At 32.9% G+C, this 27,092-nt stretch overlaps 4 protein-coding genes across 4 annotated transcripts; 2 read left to right on the forward strand and 2 right to left on the reverse strand.

Annotated features, from left to right (window-relative positions):
- The first annotated feature begins 4,229 nt into the window (after positions 1–4,229).
- On the forward strand, positions 4,230–6,580 carry LOC108998442 (17.6 kDa class I heat shock protein-like). Its single transcript, XM_018974994.1, has 3 exons — positions 4,230–4,425; positions 6,093–6,163; positions 6,263–6,580. The coding sequence occupies exons 1-3, from the start codon at positions 4,230–4,232 to the stop codon at positions 6,578–6,580; spliced, it is 585 nt and encodes a 194-aa protein (XP_018830539.1).
- A 1,187-nt stretch (positions 6,581–7,767) lies between these two features.
- LOC108998443 lies at positions 7,768–10,836 on the reverse strand. Its single transcript, XM_018974995.2, has 4 exons — positions 10,186–10,836; positions 9,886–10,089; positions 9,154–9,723; positions 7,768–8,523 (listed from the first exon to the last, which is right to left on the reverse strand). Exons 1-4 carry the CDS (start codon positions 10,834–10,836, stop codon positions 7,768–7,770), a joined length of 2,181 nt encoding a protein of 726 aa, XP_018830540.2.
- A 7,253-nt stretch (positions 10,837–18,089) lies between these two features.
- On the reverse strand, positions 18,090–18,877 carry LOC108998483 (18.5 kDa class I heat shock protein-like). Its single transcript, XM_018975038.2, has one exon. The coding sequence runs from the start codon at positions 18,754–18,756 to the stop codon at positions 18,268–18,270; it is 489 nt and encodes a 162-aa protein (XP_018830583.1). The 5' UTR covers positions 18,757–18,877; the 3' UTR covers positions 18,090–18,267.
- A 336-nt stretch (positions 18,878–19,213) lies between these two features.
- Positions 19,214–19,943, forward strand: LOC108998482 (18.1 kDa class I heat shock protein-like). Its single transcript, XM_018975036.2, has one exon. It carries the CDS (start codon positions 19,242–19,244, stop codon positions 19,830–19,832), a length of 591 nt encoding a protein of 196 aa, XP_018830581.1. The 5' UTR covers positions 19,214–19,241; the 3' UTR covers positions 19,833–19,943.
- The last annotated feature ends 7,149 nt before the right edge of the window (positions 19,944–27,092 follow it).

Here is a 27,092-nt window from a genome sequence, read left to right on the forward strand (position 1 = left end):
ATATTTTTAAATAAATTGCATAATACTTACGTATTAATTCTATCCAAAAAGATTGAGTTGGCCGAGTGGCACACAAAGGGATCTTAATTATACCCTTACTCATAGTTTGCAAAATAAGTGATAAAATAAGACTATTTTAATTTTGAAGGGATTTTTTAAATAAAATAACTTTTGAAAATAATATTACTTTATATAAAAAGTAATGTTATAGTCTTATAGTGTACAAATTTCATGTACTTTTTATTAAAAAAACAGTATTTATCATTAAAAAAATATTTTTTCATGTAAGTACTAGTTAGATTTACCGATTTTTTTTTTTTAAATATGTGTTTGAAATTTGTACACTTTAAACTTTAAATATAATTTATCTTATATAAATAATCTCATTTTAAAATATGATATATATATATATATATAATGAGCATTGCTACACAACCTCCACCATACTCCACAGTCCACACTTTATATTTTTTTAAATTTTTTAAATTTTTAATATTTTTTTTAAATTTTTTTTTGAATTTATTCTTTTTAAATTATTTCAAATTTTTTATTTATTATTCATATAATAAATATTTAATAAAAAAAAAATAAAAAATAAAAATAATGTGGAGTGTGGAGTGTTAAGAAGTTGTGAAGATTTTTTGATATATAATATTGTAAAAATCGTAAAAATCATATATTAAGTTGTGTTTGGATGTTGAAGTGAGTTGAGTTGAGATGATAAAATATTATTAGAATATTATTTTTTAATATTATTATTATTTTGAGATTTGAAAAAGTTGAATTATTTATTATATTTTATGTTAGAATTTAAAAAAATTATAATGATGAGTTGAGATGAGTTAAGAGGAGTTTCACAACCAAACGAAGCCCGTTTTCACTTCTCTTACTAAATTTACACAATCGAGTCATTAATGCTTTACTCGAAAAACAAAAAAGAGTCATTAATGTTAGACAGCAACGTCATACTGCTTGCATTCCCATGTGGTGCGCATAAGTGGTAAATTGACTGGGTATTTGTTTCAACAACCTCGTGATTGTTATCACCTAAGTAATCATCATTGAACTATGATTAAACGAAGAAATCAAGAAACTGTCATGGTTGTTTCCACTTGCTTCTGCGATGGAAACTGAATAAAAAGAGGCTTATAAATTAGAATAAACAATGGGATTATGAGAAATATTTTAAATATAAATAAATTAAATTCAGATGTGACTTGATCTGATAAGTCATATTATAAAATTATTTTTATTATAAATTAAGTACATTTAATGGATCTTATAAAATCACATAAATTTTTATTATTTATTATTTTCTCATGCATATATGATGCATTTCATGGTACTTGGGCAGTGCATGGGAAGCTTCCTACAAAGGAAAATAATCAATACAAAACTACAAATGCTCGATGGAATAGGACGAATATATACGTGCATATGGAGACATACATACGTGTAGTTTTGGGTACTGCTAATTTTTATATTAAAAAATTTATGTGCAGTTATTTTTATATATTTTATTAATATGATAGGCTGCGTAATTTGTTTTAATATAAAATAATTATTTTAATTAATTATATTAATAAAATACATAAAAAAAATATGTAAAAATAACTGTAGGTAACAAAACAAAAAATGTCTGCATTCAGTTCTAACACTATTTTAATTACAGTACTGCATATAACATGGTGTGTTACTTTTGAGGGTAAATAAATAAAACTGCAGTATTTCGGTAATCGATTAACATGTTTCACTAGCTTCCAAAACTACAAAATTAGGTATCAGACATTTGTGATGAAGATGAAGAATGATTGTGATGGGCCGGCAATGGTGGGTTTGGAATTTGGACGTATGGTCACATGGGGTCAGCTAAAATCAAAATGTGTCATCAATTCCAACTTGAAAATCTTGCCGGAATTGAAATGTTGCAGATTTGTACGGTATCCCTGCCAAGTTTTTTTTTTTAATATTTATATTTTAATGCCATGATAAATATCAAAAAAATTTGTCACACTTTTTTTAAAAATATAATATAAATAATCAAATCTACCTTTTTTTATTGGCTTAAACTTAAAATTTTAAAATAATTGATAATTTCACATGGTCTAAGAAAGTATAGGTATTGAGTTCAAACATTGATTCTATACGCTACCACATTTAATTAAATATCAATGTATTAATCGAGTTTACTCATTGATAAAGAGTTTGGTTTATACATGAGGGGTATTAAGAATATAATACAAGTAATTAAACTGAATAATGTTATATACAATCTTGAAGTATGTAAATATCATGCAGTTATTTTGAAAAATAGTAAGAGTTCACTATTAAAAAATTAATTAATTTTTTCATATGAGTCTTATATTTATTTATTTATTTATTTTAAAATAATTGCGCGGTACTTACACACTCATAACTGTAACTATCATTTCACAATTAAATTTACCTATTCTCATCTTAAATTTTTTGGATAAGTATGATGATTTCACATTTCCAAATATTATTATACCTAATTTTCCCAATAATCTTTTCAAAATTGTCTCGATGGCCTTTTAGAATCTTCTGATTTACATGGATTAGGGTGTTTGTAAATTGTACATATTGATCATAAAGATTTAATCAAGATAATTAAATCCCAATTACTCATGAAAATATATAAAAACAAAACTGATTTTGTTTTTAATCATAAGATCTATCTAACAATTATTTAAGCTTAATTGATATCTTAAATATCAGGGCTGACGATGAAATCCATCATAGCTGAAATGATCATGCTGGCCTTGTTTGATTCGCAGTGGTCACCGACACGGTCCCCATCTGTCTCACAAATTGAAGAACAATAATCTGTAGCAGAAAAGAAGGTTAATCGGAGGGGACAGACTACGTACGTACCCGAATACAGATCAGAAGAAAATATCACCTGTTCTGTGTGCACGACAGATACAATGGACATTCTCTTTCATGAACGATCACCAACAAATAATTCAACAGTCACATGAATTGCTGTACCAATTATTTATGCCATTTAGGTTCAGTATACTACTTCGTTTGGGAAATTTGGTGATGGGTTAATGTCATGGGCTTGATTTTTGGGATGATGCAAAAGGCATGAGGCCTTCTATTTTAAAATAATATAAGAGAAAAATTAATTTATACAAGACAGAATCCCTTTATAAAATAATGAATTCAACATTAAAAAAAGTGTAAAAAAAAACTTATTCTTTTTTAGTAAAATTTATTTTTTTACAAAAAATCTACGTGTAACTTGTCTATTTAAAATTTTTATATTGTATTACTCAACTAAATTGGCGAGTTTGATTTAATCTCCATCTCTCATGATCATCATAAACCCTTTAAGCATTAGTTTGATTTTATGATTTTAAAATCTCTTCATTTCAACTAGTTTTCATATGAAAGAATTACTGAAATTTTGTATTTCTTCCTTAAACTAAAGAGTCGTTTGGATTGAGAAACACTCTCAACCTATCTTATCTCATTTTATTATAAATTTTTTTTAAATTTTCACATAAAATATAATAAAAAATTTAATATTTTTAAATTTTAAAATAATAATAATATTAAAAAATAATATTCTAACAATCCAGATTTAGTATCACAGAAGGAAAATATCTATATATATATATATATATAAGAAAAAAAGGAAATTACCTCTTGATTCATCTAGCTTGTACTCGTATATAGTAAGAGAAATATCAACAGATAAATATCATGAAAAGATTCTTTGATCTGGACGTAAAACGATTTTTTATCCACTTCCTGAATTAACAGAGATGATCGGCATAAATGAATTACTCAACCAAAAACACAAAACATTGAATACTTCAGAACACATTGTTCTCAAAGTAACATATATTAGAAACAATTATGTTGAGGCTTCATCGATTATAACAGGTAAGTGACAACTATTTGAACCGTTCAAAAATCATGTTCCTGCACTTCTGCCATGAGATCATATACTATGTATAGCCAAAAAATCAATTTTGCTTTCCAAAACTTACGAGCAATTGCTTAATTTCCTGTTATAAATTGCGTTCAAAACCCCAGTACTGGTTCCCTTCAAGGCCATGCACGACACCAGATCGAACCTCTGGTAAAGTCTCTCTTCCACTCTCCTCCCATGCAAAACCTCATGTTCTTTGGTTCCTTTCTTGATATCATGAAATCACAATGATATTTCATGTAGCACCATCCTTGTGATTAACTTTCAGATGCACTGGAAAGAAACAACTTTTGTCCTCCACGCACGTGTCGATGGTTACAACAACGAAGAGGTGAGCGTGCAGTTCAGAGGCAAAAGGGTTTTATTCATCATCGCGGAAAGTCCAAGTTGTGGAAGGTTCATGAAGAGGATCCAACTGCCGGAGGATGTGAATGTGGGACAAACCAAGACGGTGGTTGCTGACGGTATGCTGATCAAGATCATCATACCCAAAGGGAATGTGAATCAGCCCCAGATCAGATTGAGAAATAACTCTGCAATAATAGCCAGCGTCTCACGACGACACCGTGGCTGTTTTTTCTGGTAGAATATATATATTTCTTTGACTTAAGAGCCATATATCTCCTTTGAGCGGCGTGAACAGTAATAAATACTATACAGTATTACAGTATGTGTTACAGTAATAAATAATACTCTACTACTCGTAAACAGTATTAAACAGTAAAATAAATGATAAAATTTTATTAAATATTTAAAAAAAATAAAATCATATAAATAATTAAAATTTTTAATATAATTTAAATCTCATAATATTCTTAATTAACTAAAATTATTTAGATAAAATGATTTTCTACCATTATAATATTTTTAAAATTTCTAAAATAGAAAATACTTACTTTAATGATGAAAAAATGTGAGAGCAATATAGAAATAAAAGATTTTGTATTTTTTCAGTGCTCCTTGTGTCATTGAGTATTGTGATTGAATTCTACACAATTAATATATTTTGCTAAGAAAACTATTGTTAAAATATCCAAAATTTTAATTTTCATATTACTGTAACGTTTTGTTATCATTATGATGTAAAAAAAATGTAAAAAAACTTATTATTTTTTAGTAAAATTTATTTTTTTTTACAAAAAATCTACGTGTAACTTGTCTATTTAGAACTTTTATATGGTATTACTCAACTAAATTGGCGAGTTTGATTTAATCTCCATTCCTCATGATCATCATAAACCCTTTAAGCATTAGTTTGATTTTATGATTTTAAAATCTCTTCATTTCAACTAGTTTTCATATGAAAGAATTACTGAAATTTTGTATTTCTTCCTTAAACTAAGGAGTCGTTTGGATTGAGAAACACTCTCAACCTATCTTATCTCATTTCATTATAATTTTTTTTTAAATTTTTACATAAAATATAATAAAAAATTTAACATTTTTATATTCTAAAACAATAATAATATTAAAAAATAATATTCTAACAATCCAGATTTAATATCATAGAAGGAAAATATATATATATATATATAAGAAAAAAAGAAAATTACCTCTTGATTCATCTAGTTTGTACTCATATATATATATATATATATATATATAGTAAGAGAAATAAACAGATAAATATCATGAGAAGATTCTTTGATCTGGACGTAAAACGATTTTTTATCCACTTCCTGAATTAACAATTTAACAGAGATGATCGGCATAAATGAATTACTCAACCAAAAACACAAAACATTGAATACTTCAGAACACATTGTTCTCAAAGTAACATATATTAGAAACAATTATGTTGAGGCTTCATCGATTATAACGGGTAATTGACAACTACTTGAACTGTTCAAAAAATCATGTTCCTGCACTTCTGCCATGAGATCATATACTATGTATAGCCAAAAAATCAATTTTGCTTTCCAAAACTTACGAGCAATTGCTTACTTTCCAGTTATAAATTGAGTTCAAAACCCCAGTACTGGTTCCCCTCAAGGCCATGCACGACACCAGATCGAACCTCTGGTAAAGTGTCTCTCTTCCACTCTCCTCCCATGCAAAACCTCATGTTCTTTGGTTCCTTTCTTGATATCATGAAATCACAATGATATTTTTTTTCCCCTCTTAATTTCAGAAATGTCGATGATGATTTCAAGCAGTTTCCGTCACGGATGCACCAACATCATGGACCCATTCTCTGTCATTGTTTGTGTCTTTAAACATGCATGCATATTCTAAATGATATTCATAGATCTCTCTGGTTTCTTACGTTCCCAGTATATACTAATTGTGATTAACTTTCAGATGCACTGGCAAGAAACAACTTTTGTCCTCCACGCACGTGTCGATGGTTACAACAACGAAGAGGCGAGCGTGCAGTTCAGAGACAAAAGGGTTTTATTCATCATCGCGGAAAGTCCAAGTTGTGGAAGGTTCATGAAGAGGATCCAACTGCCGGAGGATGTGAATGTGGGACAAACCAAGACGGTGGTTGCTGACGGTATGCTGATCAAGATCATCGTACCCAAAGGGAATGTGAATCAGCCCCAGATCAGATTGAGAAATAACTCTGCAATAATAGCCAGCGTCTCAAGACGACACCGTGGCTGTTTTTTCTGGTAGAACCGTAGAATATATATATTTCTTTTGACTTAAGAGCCATATATCTCTTTGAGTGGCTATAAACGACGTGAAGAGTAATAAATAATGTACAGTACTAACTACTATAGTATGTGTTACAGTAATAAATAGTACTCGTAAATAATATTAAACAGTAAAATATATGATAGAATTTTATTAAATATTTTTAAAAGAATAAAATCATATAAATAATTAGAATTTTTTCATATAATTTAAATCTCATAATATTCTTAATTAACTAAAATTATTTAGATAAAATGATTTTCTACCATTATAATATTTTTAGAGTTTTTAAAATAGAAAAGACTTACTTTAATGATGAAGAAATGTGAGAGCAATATAGAAATAAAAGATTTTGTATTTTTTCAGTGCTCCCAGTGTTATTGAGTATTTTTTTTTTTTTTAAAGAGGACGGAACCTCCGAGATTTATTGACTCCCTCACTTTTGGCGGAGGAAAACCTTGGTAAACATCAAAACACTAAAGCCAACCCGTGGTAATACATCTTACCGTAAACAAAAACATAAACCTTGACCAAAAACAAAAAAACAGCAGACCAAGGCAGACCCATCAGTGCCCATGTCTCATACAAGGTAGACCAAGTTTATCTAACCGTAAAAGTCCTCTAAGTCTTGTGGGAATATCCTGAGAATGCCATTGCTGAGTACAGCCCCTTGCTCCCAATCTCGCCAAGTAGTTTGCAGAGGCGTTACCTTCCCGATATATATGCATGACATGTGAGTCTAAATCTTTCATCAACTCCATTAGTTCATCCCAGTAATCTACTAGATACCAGTTTTCACATACCGATGCCTTCAACCATTTAACCACTATCATAGAATCTAATTCCAAATCAATATGCCCCACCCCCATCCTTTTAATCAATCGTAAACCATGCACTAAACTCATAAGTTCTGCAAAGTTATTAGTACCTGTCCCAAGATGAACCGCAAAAGCCATTAGTAATTCTCCATTTGCATCCCTAAGTACTCCACCCGCACCTGCAACACCCGGATTTCCATTTGAACTTCCATCTACATTCAGTTTTAGACGTCCAATAATCGGCTTTTCCCATCGAACCAACTTTGGGGCTACTCTTTTCGGAGGTTTAATAGGAATGTTGAAATCTGATAGGATTTTTTCATCTTGTCTCGACAAACATTTTCCCGCTTAAAGTTTTTCTCCCATTTTTACAGTCCATATCTTGATATTATGCCAAACAGTGACAGCTGAATCTTTAACTCCATCCATTCGTGCCTTACATCTTCTCAGCCTGAGGGACCAAGTGACAATGGAAGGAATTATCCCCAGCAGTTGCCCCATTTGAGATGCTTTTGATGCCTTAGTAAACCAAACCTCTACTAAATGTTGCCATGAAAATCCTGTAATTCTTCCCAAACCTATCTGCACAAACACTCTGTTCCACACTGCCTTTGCAATATCCCCATTTGCAAGCACATGATTTATGTCTTCGTATCCACCATTCAAACAGCAGTCACATTTTGAGACTATAGGAATTCCAAGCTTTCTAACTTTATCATCCACACTTAGTATGTTATTGAAAGCTTTCCACATAATAACAGAAATATTTTTAGGAATACAAGGAAGCCATACCCACTCAGCCCATCTAACCTTAGAGGCAGTAACTCGAACATAGTTCCATGCACTCTTTGTAGAAAATTTTCCATCTTTGTTTTCTGGCCATACAAGCAAGTCAGCCCATTCTCTACTTTTGCTTAAAACCTCCAAAACTTTTTCAGCTAATTCTTCCCCCAGTAGCCGACTTAACATATCAACATCCCAGCCATTTTCTATTTTTAAGTCTTTTACCTGTAAACTTGGGAAGTCACCCATAGGGATCACGCTACACAGAGGACCCTCATCCAGCCACTTATCAAACCAGAACGAAACATTCCCATTCTTAATCTTCCATTTTGAATGATTAATTACATCCAGTATACATGAAGCTACCATCCTCCAGAATCTCGATCTTTTCCCTTTATCCACAAGTGAAATATGATTATTTCTAACATAGTTTGCTCTAAAAAATTTTGTCCATGGAGAGTCATCTACCATGATCTTCCACGCAAACTTCATGAAAAGAGACCTTTGAACATCTTTAAAGTTTCTAAATCCCATTCCACCTTCTTTTATTGGAAAACATAAGTTATCCCATGACTTCCAATGTTTTTTTGGTTTTCCTTCACTCATGCCCCAAAAAAAATTGCATAAACATCTATTTATGCTTTTCAGCACCGAAACGGGCACTTTCACAGTAGATAGAAGGTATATTGGAAGACTCATTAGAACATGCTTTAAGAGTAACACACGAGCCCCATTAGCTAACAACTTATTTTTCCAACCCTCCAACCTTGATTTAATTTTGCCAACAAGTTCCTCTAAATAAACAGCTTTCATTCTCCCAGGAGTGATTGGCACTCCCAAGTATTTTAAAGGCCAATTCCCTTCCACAAACCCAGTAAGATTAAGAAGAGAGCGGCGTTGAGTACTAGAAATATATTTTGAAAAAATTATAGAGGATTTGGCATTACTAACCTTTTGTCCTGACCATTGCTCATGTATCGACAAAGTATCCCTTATAGCTCTCACTGACTTTCTACTCCCATTAGCAAAAACAAGAATGTCATCGGCATACAATAAGTGCGAAATCACTGGGGTCCCTCTCGGTTGCAAATAGAATCCAATTTTCCTCTCTTCAAAACTCACCTTAAGCAATCTAGATAGGATTTCTTCAACAATGATGAAAAGATACGGGGAGATAGGATCTCCTTGCCTCAAACCTCGTCCACTTTTAAAGAAACCTTTTGGTACCCCATTCATGACAACTGAAAACCACGGAGTCGAAATGCATTGTTTAATTAAACCACACATCTGCCTAGAGAAACCAAAGTGGGCCATAACATGTAAAAGAAATCCCCAATCTACACTATCATATGCTTTCTCCATATCCAACTTAAGGATTATGTTGCCACCCCGAACCTGCTTGTTGATACTATTTGCCAATTCCTGAGTGAGGCTTATGTTGTCAAAAATGCTTCGGCTTGGAATGAAAGCTCCCTGTTCAGGGGATATTATGCGTTTGAGCATCGGAGCTAGGTGACTCACCTATATTTTGGAGCAGATTTTGTAGAACACTGAACATAGACTTATTGGTCTAAACTTGTCAAAGCTAGTTGGCGCCTCCACCTTAGGAATAATCGTTAAAAAAGAAGCTGCAAAATTCGTGGGAAGATCAGCCCCCCAAAAAAATTCTTGAACTGCACCCACCACATCCTTCCAAACAATGGACCAACAAGCTTGGAAGAAACCAGACCCAAACCCATCTGGCCCTGGGCTGCTGTCAACAGGGATGGAGAACACTGCATCCTTCACGTTTTGGATTGAAGGGAGCTGGCATAAACTCTCATTATCCTCATCTGAAATAACAGCATTCACCATCGAAGATAAGTCAGGTAAATCCCCCACTTGCTTCTGTTCAAATAAATGACTGAAATGTTATACTGCCCCATCATGGATTTCTTCTGGAGACTTTAGCCATCTGCCATCTTGTAGTTTCATTTCTTTAACCTGCATTTTGGATTGAGTATTAAAGGCCCGGAAAAAACTTGCGTTAGCTTCACCTTTCTCAAGCCAATATTGTTTAGCTTGTTGCCTTAATCTGGTCTCTTCCCGTTCCTTCCAGGAATTTAGTTCAATATTAGTAACCAAATAATCTTGCTCATCTTCATCATTAAAAAGCTCTTGCAATTTTTGCTCTAAGATCTCCACTCTCTCTTCCAAGAATTTAATATTCATTAGCGTAGACCCAAACACCTCCCTATTCCAGATTCTTAACCTACTTTTTAGTTTTTTCAATTTTATTGCCAACCGAGCCATACCAATCGCCTCTACCTCTTCTTCCCAAACATCCGCCACACAAGCCATAAAAGCCTCATGCTTAACCCACATTTGCTGGAATTTGAAAGGGGAAGAACCATATTTTGAGGGAGGATTTTTTAATCTCATAACCATAGGTGCATGATCAGAGGTAATCCTCGACAAATATTCTAGATGGGCCTCTGGAAACACCGAAATCACCTCAGCACTAATAAGAGCCCTGTCTAAGCACGCCCAACTCCTTGAGGTTCCTTCTTGACCATTACACCACGAAAACCGATTTCCCGAGTATCTCATATCCGATAACCCCACATTATCAATACAAGCATTAAAATCCTCCATTGCTGAAAAGGGTCAAGGTCTCCCACCTCTACGATCAGAATCATTTCTAATGATATTAAAATCTCCCAAAACAAACCAAGGAATAGACCCCCTCACTCCAAAGGATAAAGATTGCCATAAGCTTCTACGTTCCACCTGATTACACTTGGCATATATGAATGAGAAGTAAACTTTCTGACTTTGTATCTTAGAAGCCATAGTAATAAGTTGATTCGTCACCTCCACCAAGTCTACCTGTATCCCCTGAGACCAAAATATCCACAACTTACCCCCTTGTGTATCATTAGAACAACAACCTTCAAACTGCATTTTTTTTTTAAAAGACTCCATGTATCTTAAAGAGAGCCATGGTTCTGCCAGAGCAACAAACCCCGGATTATAAGTTCTAACCAATTTATTCAGCCTTCTCTTAGAAGTACCCATCCCTCGTATGTTCCAAAATAGAATAGAATTCATCATAAATTTAATCTCGAGGGCTTGCTCTTAGCCCTTTTGGAACTCCTCAAACAACTACCTCCTTTATGCACAATCAGTTGCTCAGAATCAGAACTTATTTCTTTGCCTTTGCTAATATTTTCCACACCTTCCGCAAGCTCCGAGTCAGAAAAAGATTTCGCATTATCACCACACACCTAGTCCTCTAAAGTTTCTGCTTCCTCAACGATCACAATCTCAGCTGCAAATTGAGTCTCTCCAACCACTTCTACAGATCCAATTGGTTCAAAAGGAGTTTGTGGACATACATCCCCCGCAAGCCTTTCCCCTCCTTCACCATACTCAGTGAAACCATCTGTATTTTTTTCCACAGATTCAAGAAGATCAACATCTATTCGAACATTAGACTTTTGCAATATACCACATACTTGGTCCTTCTCTGCAAAATTCTCCTCTGCATTAGTTTCCTTTCCATCCATATGCCTCTGGTTCTCCTTGATTACACAAATATCCCCTGTTTTCTCCCCTGTTTTTTCCCCTATATCCTCATTATTATTCAGACTTTTTTCCTCTAGCTGGACAGCTTCAATTCGTTTACTAGGTTCCTCCCTGACTTGCTCCTCATTCCCACTTGATTTCACCACCCCTTTTCTAACCCACATTTTCTTATCCCTTCCTGCTTCCCATTTACAAGTGTAGTTATTATGACCTTGCATTTGGCATCTACCACAGTAGGCGGGGAGAGTTTCATAAACAACCTCCTGCAAACGACTATTAGCTTGATGTGGAATACCTATCCAGAACGAGTCTAAAGGCTTTTTAGAAGCATCCATTTTTATACAAACTCGTGCTCCATCCGTACGAGTTGCACATCTTGTGCTGTTATCTCGACGGATATACTGACCCAGCGGCAAAGTTATGTTCCGTAAAAAGGATTCATGATAGAAATTTGGTGGAAGACCTGGGAGCGTTATCCAAATAGGGACCAAAGGAGTTTCCTTTTCTTCATCAAAATCAGGATAACATTGAAACATACGATAAGGCACTCCTTCTACATCACATGTTTCCCTCGAAAAAGCTTTAATAAAATCCAACTCATTTGAAAATCTAACAAAAACTGACCTGGCTTTTAGCATAGCAGACATCACAGGTTGTGAATCCAAGCCCCAACGATTTTTAATAAAAGCTCTAATAATATCCAATGATGGCCTTTGTCTCAAAAACTTCATAACCAGTGAAAATTTAAAAGGAATTGCAGACCTTTCAATCTCCTCCTTCGAAAAAGATACATAAGGCACACCATCGAACACCTTCAATGGTCTCCACGGTATTTCCACTTCTGGAATCGGCTGAGGATGCTGAGTTACCATGTCTGCAAAAGTTCTGAGTCTTCCTGATGACGCTGAGGCACCAAGGTGGACCCCGGCGGCGTCCATTCTCTACATGAAATCAAACCTAGCATAGCAGAAAAAATCGCCCTGCCACGTCACTGATTTCTACACAAGTTTGCACCCACTTAATGTGTCATTGAGTATTGTGATTGAATTCTACACAATTAATATATTTTGCTAAGAAAACTATTGTTAAAATATCTAAAATTTTTTAATTTTCATATTACTGATATTACTGTAACGTTTTGTTATCATTATGATGCTTGTTAAAATTTATTTTCTTACTCATGTGTATTAAATTATTAACTAATTAATTTTCTTTAAAAAAACATATTATTCTTAGACATCATATTATTTTTTTAGACACATTATTTTCAATTAGACAAATGGGCAAACGTGTTTTGCACGTTATATAACTGCTAGTATATATCTCCATTATCTTAAAAGTGGCTATAAATTACTGTTCAAATACTACAGTAATGAACAGTACAAAACCGTGAATGCCTCATTCCTTGATTTGACCCGGCTTGATGATATGCGGAAAGCCTCCTTACTATTTAAGTGCTATAGTAATAAACAGTGCGAGAGAGAAAGTGGGAAAAGAAAAAAAATTAATAAAATCACTATAATATTTATCATTATTATATATAAAATTGAATAAAATTACTAAAATATTTATCATTATTATGTAAAAAATATATTCTTTAATATGGATCTCAAATATATCAAATTTTTTTAAAGATATTGTACAGAAGTTACACACTTTAAAATTATAAAAATAATTTTTTTTGTTAAAATTTAGAGATGCAATTATAAGACTGTAAAAATATATTTTGTTAAAATTAACTTATGAACAAAGCTTAAACTTGTTTGTATAACATAAATTATAACATATTTTGGTTCCAAGTAAACTGTAAGACAATAACTCTTTAAGTTTTTTCTAAGATATTTTAATTGTAATATTGATTTATTATTTTAGAATATAATTTTAAAGGTGGCTTGACTTGAGTTGTTAAAATCATATATCGTTAAATGTAATGGATCAATGTAAAAACAACAACTTTTTATCTTTTTATTTTACTAATATTTTCCTATTCCTTACACCACACACCACAAACTATACATGATTTTTTATAAATAAAAAATAAAATCACTATAATATTTATCATTATTATATATAAAAATAAAATAAAATCATTAAAATATTTATCATAATTATGTAAAAAGTAGATTCTTTAAGGTGGATCTCAAATATACCAAATTTTTTTTAAAGATATTGTGCATATTTTACACACTTTAAAATTATATAAATAATTTCTCTTGTTAAAATTTAGAGATATAATTATAAGACTGTAATATTTATCAATATAATAAATAATTTCTCTTGTTAAAATTTATATATAAATAATTTCTCTTATTAAAACACTGATTTAAACTAATTTAAAATTTAAATAAGTAAAATATAAATAACATATCATACGTAAACTTTGGGTTTTAAATCACAACCATTCATCTTAAATCTTTATATTTAATTTAATGGTAGAAGTTTAAATGTTGATTTAAACTAACATAAAATAAATAATTAAAATATAAATATTATATCATACACTTAAAATTAAATTAAATTTATAAAATACTAATTTTTCATCATTAAATAAAAGATAAAATTTTACTGAACATTTTTAATAGAATAATATTATATCATACACTTAAAATCAATTTTAATTTATAAAATACTAATTTTTCATAATTAAATAAATGATGAAGTTTTACTGAACATTTTTAAGAGAAAGAAATATCTAATTAATTTAAAATTTTAATATAATTTAAATTTCATAATAAATAATGAACATAAAATACTAAGTTTTCATCATTAAATAAAATATAAAGTTTTACTGAACATTTTTAATAGAATAATATTATATCATACACTTAAAATCAACTTTAATTTATAAAATATTAATTTTTCATAATTAAATAAATGATGAATTTTTACTGAACATTTTTAAGAGAAAAAAACTATCTAATTAATTTGAATTTTTAATATAATTTAAATTTCATAATAAATAATGAAGATAAATAGATAGTAATTTCACTCTTATGCATTAGATTATTTTAATATTTGAAATCACACTTTATTTTTTTCTTCAATTTGACAGATGTGGCAAACGTGCTACCACTGCTTGTGTATATATGCCTATATCTTAAAAGTGTCTATAACATCAACAGTAATGAACAGTTTAACTCAATCCGGCGTCGTTTCTTCTTAGTTGAATGTTAAACATCTAACCCAGCAGCGTCTTCTTCTTCTTCTTCTTCTTCTTCTCTGTCTCTCGCATGTTTCTTTTCTTTCTACAGCTCAATCGCATGAATTGCAGTGTGCGACGGAGAGGGAAAGAGAGGATCGTGGTGGCTGGGTCTGGTAGAGATTGTCGCCGGTGTGAAGTGGTGGAGGTGCAGTGGCCTGGGTGGCCGCGTACAGCTGCGCTGGTTGAGAGAAATGGGAGAAACCCATTTCGGATGGGTTTCTGCGGGGGACAGATATGGCTGCGCGTGGGGGACATCGGTGGTGGCTGGGTTGGTCGCCAGCGTGAGGGGGAGTCGCCTGTGGTGGTCGTGACGGTAGGTGGCCGCGTACGGCGGCGCCGGTTGAGAGAAATGGGAGAAACCCATTTTGGATGGGTTTCCGCGGGAGAGAGATAGGGCTGCGCGTGGTGGACATCGATGGTGCCTCGGTCAGTCGTCAGTGTGAGAGGGACTCTCCAGTGGTGGCGGTGAGGCTGGCCGGCGCACGGCGGCGCTGGGCTGGGCTGAAGAAGAACGGCCCGTGCGGATGAATCAGGCCAGAGAGAGAGACAACGTGGAGAAAAAAAAATTAATAAAATCATTATAAATTCACTACAAAAAAATAATATATACAAAAAATCATAAACAAATTATCAGCAGCTAGAAAAATTATTTATATCACAAAAAATCATATTTATTTACTCTATTATTATTTAATTAGTTGTGATGTGAAGTACTGGAATGCAAAAGGAAAAGATAAGTATTTTTAACTTATTTATTAATGTATGATAATATGTCATTTTCTATATTTTGTTGACCGGTGGACATATAAGAATATACCCATGTAATTTTCCATTCAAAAATGAATGAAAATGTTACTTTTCTGGGGTAACTACAAACGTGGGTCAAGAGGGAATTGACAATCTATCTCTTTCCAAACAAAATTATTGAGTTCGAGAAAGAGATTAATAGATTCTTAGGTTTTCAGATACTTTTATATATATTTTTAAAATATTATTTAAATATAAAATATTTTTTAATTTGTTAATCTAATCATTACAATTTTCTTAAATATACATTTTTTAAATTTTAAAACAAAAACTACATTAAAAAATTATATTCCAATAATATTTTAACTTTTATAATATTTTATTTTAACTTTTTTTTCTCTCATTTTCTAAAATCAAATAAAACATCTTAATCCAAATAATTTTATATATTACTATTCACAAACCATATCACTACTATTAATACATCGATCCAAATCATATCTAAGGATATGATATCTACGTGTGTTGTTTTCTGAAGGACGAGGCTGCTGCTGGTATATTAAAATTTTTAAGATTTAAATCCAACCCTTCATTTTACCACTTCTTATTTTTTTTCTTCGGTTGGATTGCTTCGATTTATGCAGTGAAGTACTATCACTATCACAAAAATTCTTCACATCTGTTTTCACTTGTTGGGTGCAGAAATTGAGTTCATAAAAAATTCTCTATATACTACTTATTTTACTTATAATTACGTTTTTTTAACCCAAAACATATTTATATTTTACAAAATAAATTATTTTTCAACCAGACAAATGTGCCTCGCACATTGCCCAACCGCTAGTATATATATATATATATATATATATATATATGCATGTGTCGAAGTTTGGAGGATTTCTTTTAGATCTTTGGTTGGGCTATGTTATCGCTACTTTAAATATAATTAAGAAAGAGAATTCCTTATGGCCGGGTCGATTATAGTCAAATAACAGCCAGCCAATCACATACTAACATCTAAGACTTCCACCACATTTACGTTGGACCAGCACCACATCAGAAATGGGCTCTCTCTTCGCAATTTAGGCCTTGTTTGTTTTCCAAAAACATCTCATCTCATCTCACCTCATCATTACAACTTTCCCAAATCCCCACGCAAAATAAAATAAACAATTCAACTTTTTCAAATCCCAAAACAACAATAATATTAAAAAATATATTCTAACAATATTTTATTCAACTTTTTAACTTTAATCTCATCTCATCTCATTTCTGAAAACAAACGGGCCCCGCTTCAGAAAGCAAAACCCTCGCACCCCTACAATCTCTTCTCCTCGATTTCTTCAAGCTAATTTCTACCCCACGAATCGCACCCAAACTACGTCATTGTCGCACCCGAACAACGTTGTCGATTTTGCTGGGCTGTGCTATTTCTTAGCTTTCGGTAGGTTATGTGAAGGGTTTGAGATTTTCGGAACTTTTTGTGGAGGATTTGTGGCCTTCGATTTTGTTGGGCTGTGTTTTTTCTTGTCTTTCGGCAGGTTCTGTGAAGGGGTTGGGGTTTTCAGAACTTGTTGTGGTGGATTTGTAGCTTCTTGGCAGTTTCTGTGAATTCTTTTGGTTCCCGAGGTTTTTTTTTTTTTTTGGTTCATGGCAATTCTCTTTTTTGGTTCTCGGTATTTTCAATTTCTGGTCTATTCTTCTTGGTTGTTTTTTAATGAGCATCATGTCTTCAGACTCTTTTCATGTGAAAAATCCTTGTGGGCAACTGGTTGCGTCGGCGTCGATGTCGGCGTTGGATTGAGATTGAAGCGGTGCAAATGAGAAGGAGGAGAGGGGTAGCGAGGAAGAGAAGGGTGCGAATTGAGGGGGTGTTTCTAAGCTATATTTTTGTCAACGTCGGACTAAGATGGTTGAGTTGGCGTTGGACTGAGATGCTTGTGTCGGCGTCGGCATCAGACTGAAGGCAAAGAGACTAGCGAGGAAGAGAAGGCAGAGGACAATGCTGAGGATGAGAAGGCTAGCACGTACGAGATGATTATCTGTGGTGAAATGTATTTCTTTTAGAGTATTTTATCTTACGTGACTTGAGAGCTATTTTTGTGGAAAAAGTAGCCCGACTAGTATGAAGCAGCTCTGAGTAAGAAATCATTGAAAAATAATCGAAAGATTGAAACGAGTATACAAACGTAAACTTGCATGATCAACTTTTCCACACCCATCAAATAAGGCACCAAATAGTACTTTCACACTCAAATACTTTTATTAGAAATTTTATTTGCAATATTTAAACCGAGATTGTATGTACAAACTTTTTATTAAATAAAAAAAATATCATTTTAATGAGTACATTATTATAATTTTTAAAAAATTTAAAAATAAAATTCACTAGACTTATACATACAATCTTCAAATAAAGACGGTACATAGTATTAGTCTACTTTCACACTTGAAGCTTAGGAAAAAAACAAAAACAAAAACACGAAATTGCAAATCAACAGAACAAGCAAAAAGACTCCATTCTCCATCGAAGATGCAGAGGATGGTAATTAGCCAGAAATCTCAACAGCCCTGACATTCGGCTTCTTCACTTCTTCTTTAGGAATCGTTACGGTGAGAACTCCATTCTCCATTGCAACTTTAATCTGATTCATCTTTGCATTCTTCGGAATCCTGAGACTCCTCAAAAACTTGCCACTGGTGCGCTCCAGCCTATGCCATGTGTCGTTCTTGTCTTCATTCTCCAAATTCCTCTCTCCGCTTATCTGAAGCACTCTTCCGTCTTCAACTTCAACCTTCACTTCCTCTTTCTTCAGTCCCGGAAGATCCGCTTTGAGTAAGTGGGCTTCTGGTGTCTCCTTCCAGTCGATTCGGACGTTGGCAAAAGCTGAGGTTTTTCGAGAACATGCAGGAAAATGGATAGAAGTTAGTGAAGAACGAAGAGGAAAGTCTCCGTAAGAGTCCCAGAATTTGAGAGTAAAAGGATCGAAGATGTTGCTTCGTCGGCCCCCAATTATAAATACTCGAATCGGCGACATATTTGTGGTATTACTCTTCTTATTTATGGATTTGGTGTAGGTTTCAATTAGAGCAGAACAGCTTTAGGATTCCCACAACTTCAAACGTGTAAAGGCTTTCCAAGTTCTTCAATGATACGAAGGCTTCAACGACAGGCTGGGTATTTATAAAGAGTCGGGTGGGCGTTCTAGTCCTTTCGAGAACATTAGTGGTGGCTTTCGCGGTTTGACCAGCGTACTTTTTCTGGGCATTCGTGGGAACATCCTAAGCTGAAGTTTGTGGGGCCCACAAACCGTAATGAGTTGTAAACATTCTTTTTAAAAGAAATGCAGATCTTGCTGACGTGTTTCCTCTTTGGAAGGTCCACGAAGATGCTGGAAAGTCTTGCGACAAAATATTAGACCACGGCCAGAGCACATAGAAGTCGTTAATAGAGAGAACGAGAACACTGGGGAAAGTACTCGAAGAATCCTCCTGAAATCTATAAATCCGAGAGCCCATTTTCATGCTTCTCAAACTTGTCTCAGAATTCCCGAGTGATTTAATAAGCTTGTCCAACTTGATCTTGGTTGATAGCTCTGCTTCGATACGTAATTGTCAAAGAAAAGAGGTGAAGATGTCGTTGATTCCAAGTTTATTTTGTGGCAGACAAAGCAATGCCTTCGATCCATTCTCGCTCGAAATATGGGATCTTTTTAAGGATTTTCCACTCTCATCTTCTTCTCTATCAGGATCTCAGTTTGCGAGGGAGAATTCTGCTTTCGTCAATTCTCGCGTGGATTGGAAGGAGACCCCAGAAGCCCACGTGTTCAAGGCTGATCTCCCTGGGCTCAAGAAGGAGGAAGTGAAGGTTGAAGTTGAAGACGACAGAGTGCTTCAGATAAGCGGGGAGAGGAATGTGGAGAAGGAAAACAAGAACGACACCTGGCATAGGGTGGAGCGCAGCAGTGGCAAGTTCTTGAGGAGGTTCAGGCTGCCAGAGAACGCAAAGATGGATGAGATTAAGGCTGCGATGGAAAATGGGGTTCTTACTGTTACTGTTCCCAAAGCGGAGTTGAAGAAACCAGACGTCAAGGCCATTGAAATTTCCAGTTGAAGTTTTCAAGGGTCATCTCCCGTATTTTGTCACTGACCTTTTTTCGTTTGTTTTTCTTCCCTAATAATTATGACTGTAAAATAAAAGAAAATATAGAAGTGGGAAGTGACAGTACGTGTGTCTTTGTGTATTAAAAGGGTAGTGCTACAGCCCCCGCTGGGGGCTCCCGCTGGGAGCTCTCGCTGGGGCTGTAGTATTATTTAATAAATATTTTATTTAAATAATTTTTATATAGATTTTTTAATATTTTAAAAAAATAAAATAAAATAAAAATATTATTAAGAAAATATTTTTTTAATCCAAAAGTAAAAAATATATATTAAAAAATATTTTCTTAATCATGTAGTAAAATAAAAAATTGTAAAAAAATATTCTTTTATAATTTTTTATTTTACTTCATGATTAAGAAAATATTTTTTAATAATATTATATTTTTTTAAAAAAAATTTAAAATAGTCATATTACAGCCCCCGTTGGGGGTTCCCGTTGAGCTTAACATGTATTTTTTTATGTGTAATTTTTTAATTTATTTTTTATATAGATTTTTTTTACACTTATAAATATTTTTAAAAAATAAAATAAATTTAAAATATCATTAAAAACACTTCCTTAATCAGAAAGTTAAAAAAATAAATCATTAAAAAACACTTCCTTAATCAGAAAGTAAAAAAAAAATCATTAAAAAACACTTCCTTAATCAGAAAGTAAAAAACAAATCATTAAAAAACACTTTCTTAATCAGAAAGTAAAAAAAAAAAACATTTACTTAATCAAAAAGTAAAATACAAATCATTAAATATTAATTTTTATTCTACTTCATAATTAAGAAAATATTTCTAAATAATATTATATATTTTATTTTATTTTTTAAAATATTTAAAATTATTAAAAATATCTATATAAAAATAAATTTAAAAAATATATATAAAAAAATGCTACATGCCCAGCGGGAGCCCCCAGCGGGGCATGTAGCATTTTCCGTATTAAAAACCCAGTTTAATCATTCTAAAGGTGCCAATATTTTGTGCACGAGGCGTTCGAGAAAATGTCCGCGTAAATGTTGCTCTAAATAGTTTTTAAATTTTAAATTATTTAGATTTTTCTGTTTTGTTTTATTCATTTGAAGTTTTGGAAAACTTGGGGAAGTAGATAGGCAATGAAGTTTCATTCACTTCGTCAAGCACTAACGAAACATGGAATCAACGACACCCTCATGATTTGTTTCTTTCATTCTTTTGGTGTTAGGTATTGGAGGAAATTAGTAGGTTTTCTAGAAGAAGATCATTGAACTTGTTATTGTTGGGATCAGTAGCTTGCAGCAGCAATACTTGCGAATTCTGGGTGATTTGGGAAGAAAGCTTACGAGCGAATATGTACGTAGATTTGTCTCTGATCTTGCGAATTCTGGTGTATGTCTGTGATCTTGTTGTAGTTAATTAATGAACGTTTCAGCATTTTTGGGAACCGTCTGCAGACCCATGGGAGTCATACGTATGCCTTATGGAAGGAAGCCAAAGTTAGGCTTAGTTTTCATTTCATTTAATTATTATAATTTTTTTAAATTTTTATATAAAATAAAATAAATAATTCATTTTTTTTTAAAATTTTAAAATAAGAAATCCTCCGCATTGCGACTTTTTTCCTTCATTTTTTTACCCTGTTTTCTTGCTTGCATTAAGTAGGTAATCGAGGAACGGAAAACATAATTTAATACTGAAAATACAATTGAAATAGAAAGACCGTAAAATTATATGAGTTTTATTAAGAAAATATGTTGGTATTTTTTGATAAACATTTATTAGTAACGTCTTTCTAATGGACTAGGGATCTCGTTGGTGCTCCGCTACATTTTTATATATTTTTTTAAAAAGTTACAATATTATTAAATAATATTTTTTTAATCATTAAATAAAAAAATTAAAAAAAAAAAATTGGAGCGGGAGGGGGCAACCGCTTCTACAGCAGAATCCCAATCATTTTCCTTTTTAACATTTTAAAGTATTACCATTGGCTGTCTTAATTGGCCATTGCGGTTGTAAAAAACGTTCACTATTCATTATTATTCATTGTCGTTTACGTCGAGGGTCCTCTATGTTCATTCATGTGTGTTTTATTTCCGTACGAAATTGAGAGAAATCGATAAAATAGAAAAGAAAAAATCTACACATTTCGTTTGAATTAAGGGTGCTACTTGCATAGTGCGAGGCGGGACATCCCCTCCCTGCCCCTCACCATGCGAGGTGGAGGGGTTTCATATCCCGCCCCCCGCCCTTCTATCAGAGGTGGGGTAAAAATCGCATCCTGCTTAATCTATTGTCTAAAATTTTTTTTATTCTAAAAATTTTTTTTAGACTCAAATTATAATATAATTTAAAGTATAAATTGAAATTAAAATTTATACATTAAAAAAAATATAAATTCATTAGAGTAATATTTTGGATTGCCAATACAATTTATTAACTTGAAGTTGAATTCAAATTTTTAACAAATTGTATATATTTATATAAATTACTTATATAAATATTAAAAATTAAAAATTTTTATATTAAAAAGAGGAGGAGTGCAGAGCGGGGGTGGGGCCCCGCTGGGGTCACTCCGCCCCCCGCCCTCGCATGGGCGGTGCGAGGTAGCCCGCCCGCCCATGAGGGGGTGCGAACGGGGTGGGGCCCCGCTGCCCACCCCTAGTTTGAATTCAAAACCCACCTCAACTCATCTCATTTTATCATTACAAGTTTTTCAAATTTTCACACAAAATATAATAAACAATTCAACTTTTATTCTACTATTCACAAATTATCTCAATTTATATCTGAATTTAAGAGTTTTTTTAAGTGAGATTTGGATACTGAAATAAGATGAGATAATTTACTTTTTTAAGTGGGGTGTTTATTTTAAATGAATAAGTAAAATATTATTAGAATATTTTTTTAATATTATTATTGTTTTGGAATTGGAAAAAGTTAAATTATTTGTTGTATTTTGTGAAAATTTGTGAAAATTATAATGATGAGCTGAGATGAGTTGATATGATTTTGGTATCCAAACCTAGCCTAGTGGAGATTTCCGTGCCTTTGTTCACCCCAAACTGGTTTTGTTTGAATGTTAATTTCATTTTAATTTTTATCATATTATTGTGTAATTCATTAACAATTTTAAGGAGATTTAAATGTTGTCTATAACTAAAAAATACGTGGAAAGCGATGGAGATCTCAATAAGTCCTTCCGTTTTAAAGGAGCCTATTTCAATATATGGAAGTGCAAGGTGCTCTTCCATCTAAGCATTCTCAAAGTCTCTGACGTTCTTACGAAAAATGTAAATTTAATTTATGAAAATGGTGTTTTGGGCAAAAGTCCAAATTCAAGAAATAATCATTGAAAGCCGCAATTTTTTTTTTTTTTTTAAATTTAGTAGATCTCATAAAAAGGGCTTTCCAAGCAAAATAATAAGAATCAAGAAGCCCTTCACAAAATCAAGTTTGTTTTGAATGTGGCAAAAGTGAGCATTTTGCTCGAATTTGTAAGTTTTGAAAGCGAGAAAATAATTTTCAAGTTAACGTAATTGAGGAATCATTTGTAGCATTGACTACAAATATTAATATGGTTTGATTTGTTGAAGGGTGGTGGGAAGATTCTAGTGCTAATATGTATGTTTGCTATGATGGAAGTTGATTAAACAATCAATTATGCCCTCCCCCCCCCAAAGGACAACATGGGTCTAACACTTTGGTCAATGCTTATCACCTATAACATAATTGTGTCTCTAATCATTTAGAGGTAAAGTTGTTTGGCTCATCCTTCTTCTGTGATCAGATTAGCTCTTCGTGATATTATCCGAAGAGAGGTATGCTTTTTATTTCATATTATTTTATTAGATTCAATATTGTGGAGTATAGATTGTCAAAATACCCTTTTAGAAATTAAAATCTCATGTTAAAACATTTGACATATGGTATCAGAGCCTATGGTTATAGACGATCTATGCTCTCGATGTTGAATCTTGATTAAAAACATAATTTCTGGACTAATAAGATTGAGTATCTCTTTTAATACTGACTGATCGAGTATTCTCATATATTTACTTCCCAAACATTACTCAAATACAAAATACTTTTCAGTTTCAAATTTCAAATTTTAAATTTTTTCATCTATTCATTACCTAATCATTATAAATTTTTCAAATTTTCAAACAAAACACAAAAAATAATACAATTTTCTCAAAATTTCAAACAAAAATAATATTCAAAAAATTATATTCAAACAATTTTTTAATTTTACAATATTTTTATTCAATTTTTTCTCTCTACATTTCCAAAATCTAATAAAATATCTTAACTCAAACTATTTTACTATTATTCACAAACCGTTTCATTATTATTCATAGCTATTTTGAGATATTCTAAATATCCAAATGAGCCATTGTTAACACGATTTAAATGAAAAAAAAAACTTGATACTGAAAAAGGCCCAAGGAACAAAGTAGTGGTTTTTTCTTACAAAATGTTGGTTCCAGAATCCAAACTGTGTAATGTTGACTGAAGCATTGAATATGAATTGATTTAGTGAGAATTAGATTAGCTTTAATTTTTGATTGACACTAGGAATATTGCTATGTTGGTGTAGTAATTTGAACTTTTGTATTTTCCTATGAAATTTCCTTGTATTTTAAACTTATTACAAGAGAAACTAGTGTTAAGACCTGAGTTGTAGGAACATGTGTAAAATGGAGAGAGAGTCATTCCTAGCCCACGGTTACGATTCGAGTCTTGATCTGTGTCGTTTTGAGTCAGTTGGAGTAGCAGTACAGAGCTTGTACGTACATCCTTAGCCAAATAGAAAATAAATGTAACAAATCTAAATAGAGAGGGAGACACATATATTTATGTGGTTCGGCACAGGACCTACGTCCATAGGTCGTTTGAAGGGTAAATTTACTCTAATGAGAGAATTTTACAGCCTTTCATAGCCGTCTATCACAACCCACTATACAAATGGGGGTTTGTGAACCCTTTTGCTTAGAAAATAATAAAGTTGGAGTTTCCCATCTCTCATGAAGTTGTCCAGAAGAAGTATTCTCTCTCAACCGATCTGATCCCTTTTATTGGCCTCTGTCAATGATTAGTGTGAAAGTCGGTTTTATGTCGCTTCATCCATTTCTTTTGGTTTGGCTTTACTGAGCGTCTGACCCTTTTATCTCTTTTTCCCTCTCTTTTTCATCACCTCTCTCTTTCTCCCTGACGATTGCTTTCCCTTGTCCCCTCTTTATCTCTTTTTGGCTTCCTGATGATGGCCTTTTGGTGGGCTGGGCCTGTGATATTTTATCCATTTCAAAAACAAACTCTAAAACGAGGATAAAGGCTTAGAAATGAAATTAGTAGAAGTGATAGATAGTCATAGCATATATAACACAAGTGGATGCATGAAAAAATAATAATTTTACATACATGTTTTGGAGAGTAAACTTATATTACCAATAATTTCTGGAATGTGTTTGTCTATGAGAATTTTGTTTTCCATCTAATTTGTTGCTCGGCTTTGTTCATGTGAGCCTAAAAGATGATTTTTCTTGTTTTTCAAAAAGGGAGTTGTTGGTGGCGGGAGAATGACTAAAACCACATTATTGGAGCCTCCTCGCCATATGAGTCGAATGAGCACATAGATGCGGCCAAAGCAAGGGGTTGAAACCTAATAGCGGGGTAGCGACGACAAGGAAGAAAAAAAGGTTGGGGGGGGGGACCTAGGTGGAAGGAGGCTAGGATCCTTCTTCTCGGCCCCCCATGTAAAATTAACCTTAATTATCTATGTTAAAGATCATGTAAAATTAAGTTACAAATGTTGTAGTAAATGAAATGGATTTTGTTGGTTACATAATAGAGGACTACTATGACTTACTTTGGTAGCTAATTTGATATTGATATTATGAAACTCATGTAATATATTTTGGGCTAGGATGGTTTTCCAAAATTAGACGTGCACATGCATAGTTTTCATGTCGTGCACGTGCATAATTTTCATGTCAAAAGCCCATAAGAGTCGTTTTAAAAAAAAATGTTTTGAAAAGAATATTCAAGTTATAATTAAATGTTTTGTTTTGTTTTATGGCTGCATGGCCTAATGGAAGAATGTAAGGATTTTAATTTTATAAGATGTACCACGCAGTCCATGCTTCTCATAGGTTTATATTAGCTCAAATTAAATAAATTATTTAACAAGTTATTGTGGAGGGATAAAATACCATAGCCCATAGTTGGGCCCAGCCTACCAGGCCACCACTAGGGACAATAGGGAAACAATAAAGAGACAATGAGGGACATGAGAGCATACAAGTGTCAGAGGAGTTAGATGGAAAGTAGGAAGAGAAAGGATGCTGACACACGCAAAGGGGTCAAGTCCCATCATTGCAGACTGGCACACGCAATAAGGAGATATATAAAAAGCTTTCAATCATATGACAAAAGGTGGGTCTTGACTTCTTCTTCAATCTTGAGCGAGCTCCAAGGAGGGCTTATTCAGCCAGCATACCACTAGCAATTATTGTACAATGAGATATGAGAAACCACCAGAGACTGTAAATAGATATATTAAAGTGCATTCCCCTCCCCAAATGCCTGTGGACGTAGGCAACTCCCCAAACTACGTAAATATGTGTGTGTCTCTCTTTATTTTCTCTGTATTTATCTGTTATGGACGTATGCATGGACACCGTACAACCACACTAGAATATTGCCGGGGGCTTCAAACAACACCGATCAAGGCCCAGTCAACTCTGTGGGCCGGGAATGACTCTTTTTTTCCCTCCGGCCTGTTGTGCGATTTCTCTAGCATCAACAGTTATATTGGGACCCAAATACTTCTATGGTTTTTATGATGATCAGGAAATCTATTTAAAGTATTGAGAGGCTCAAGGGTTCTCATTTACAAAATAATTGTGTCTCTAGCTATCGGGAGACACTTGGGATAAAATTATTAGAGAGATCCTTCTCTCGTGATCAAATCATCCCTTTGTCAAATTACCAGAAGTGAGGTATGTTTTTTATTTCATGTTATTATATTCGATTCAATATTATAGAGCATAGATCATTGAATACTCTTTTCGAAATTAAAGTTTCATGTTAAAATATTTAACAATTAGAAAAGAAAAGAAAAGAAAAGAATAATGAAAAATAAAATCAATCCCACACAATAATACAATATAGGAAAAAGCTAGTTTGCCCACAAAATGTGACCGCTTAACTTGACCGCTTGATTTTTTTTAACTTAATG

The sequence above is a fragment of the Juglans regia genome, chromosome 14 (assembly GCF_001411555.2).
Source record: "Juglans regia cultivar Chandler chromosome 14, Walnut 2.0, whole genome shotgun sequence".
Lineage (NCBI taxonomy): Eukaryota > Viridiplantae > Streptophyta > Magnoliopsida > Fagales > Juglandaceae > Juglans > Juglans regia.

Excerpts from the sequence above, each read along its gene's own strand:
- LOC108998442 (XM_018974994.1), top strand. The coding sequence starts at position 4,230 with ATGCACTGGAAAGAAACAACTTTTGTCCTCCACGCACGTGTCGATGGT. Across the intron at positions 4,426-6,092 it reads CAAGACGGTGGTTGCTGACG|AAATGTCGATGATGATTTCA; the intron begins GTATGCTGATCA and ends TCTTAATTTCAG. Across the intron at positions 6,164-6,262 it reads TGGACCCATTCTCTGTCATT|ATGCACTGGCAAGAAACAAC; the intron begins GTTTGTGTCTTT and ends ATTAACTTTCAG.
- LOC108998443 (XM_018974995.2), bottom strand. The coding sequence starts at position 10,836 with ATGGAGGATTTTAATGCTTGTATTGATAATGTGGGGTTATCGGATATG. Across the intron at positions 9,724-9,885 it reads CCATTGTTTGGAAGGATGTG|GTGAGTCACCTAGCTCCGAT; the intron begins GTGGGTGCAGTT and ends TCCAAAATATAG. Across the intron at positions 8,524-9,153 it reads AGCAATGGTCAGGACAAAAG|ATTAAGAATGGGAATGTTTC; the intron begins GTTAGTAATGCC and ends TCAAAATGGAAG.
- LOC108998483 (XM_018975038.2), bottom strand. The coding sequence starts at position 18,756 with ATGTCGCCGATTCGAGTATTTATAATTGGGGGCCGACGAAGCAACATC.
- LOC108998482 (XM_018975036.2), top strand. The coding sequence starts at position 19,242 with ATGCTTCTCAAACTTGTCTCAGAATTCCCGAGTGATTTAATAAGCTTG.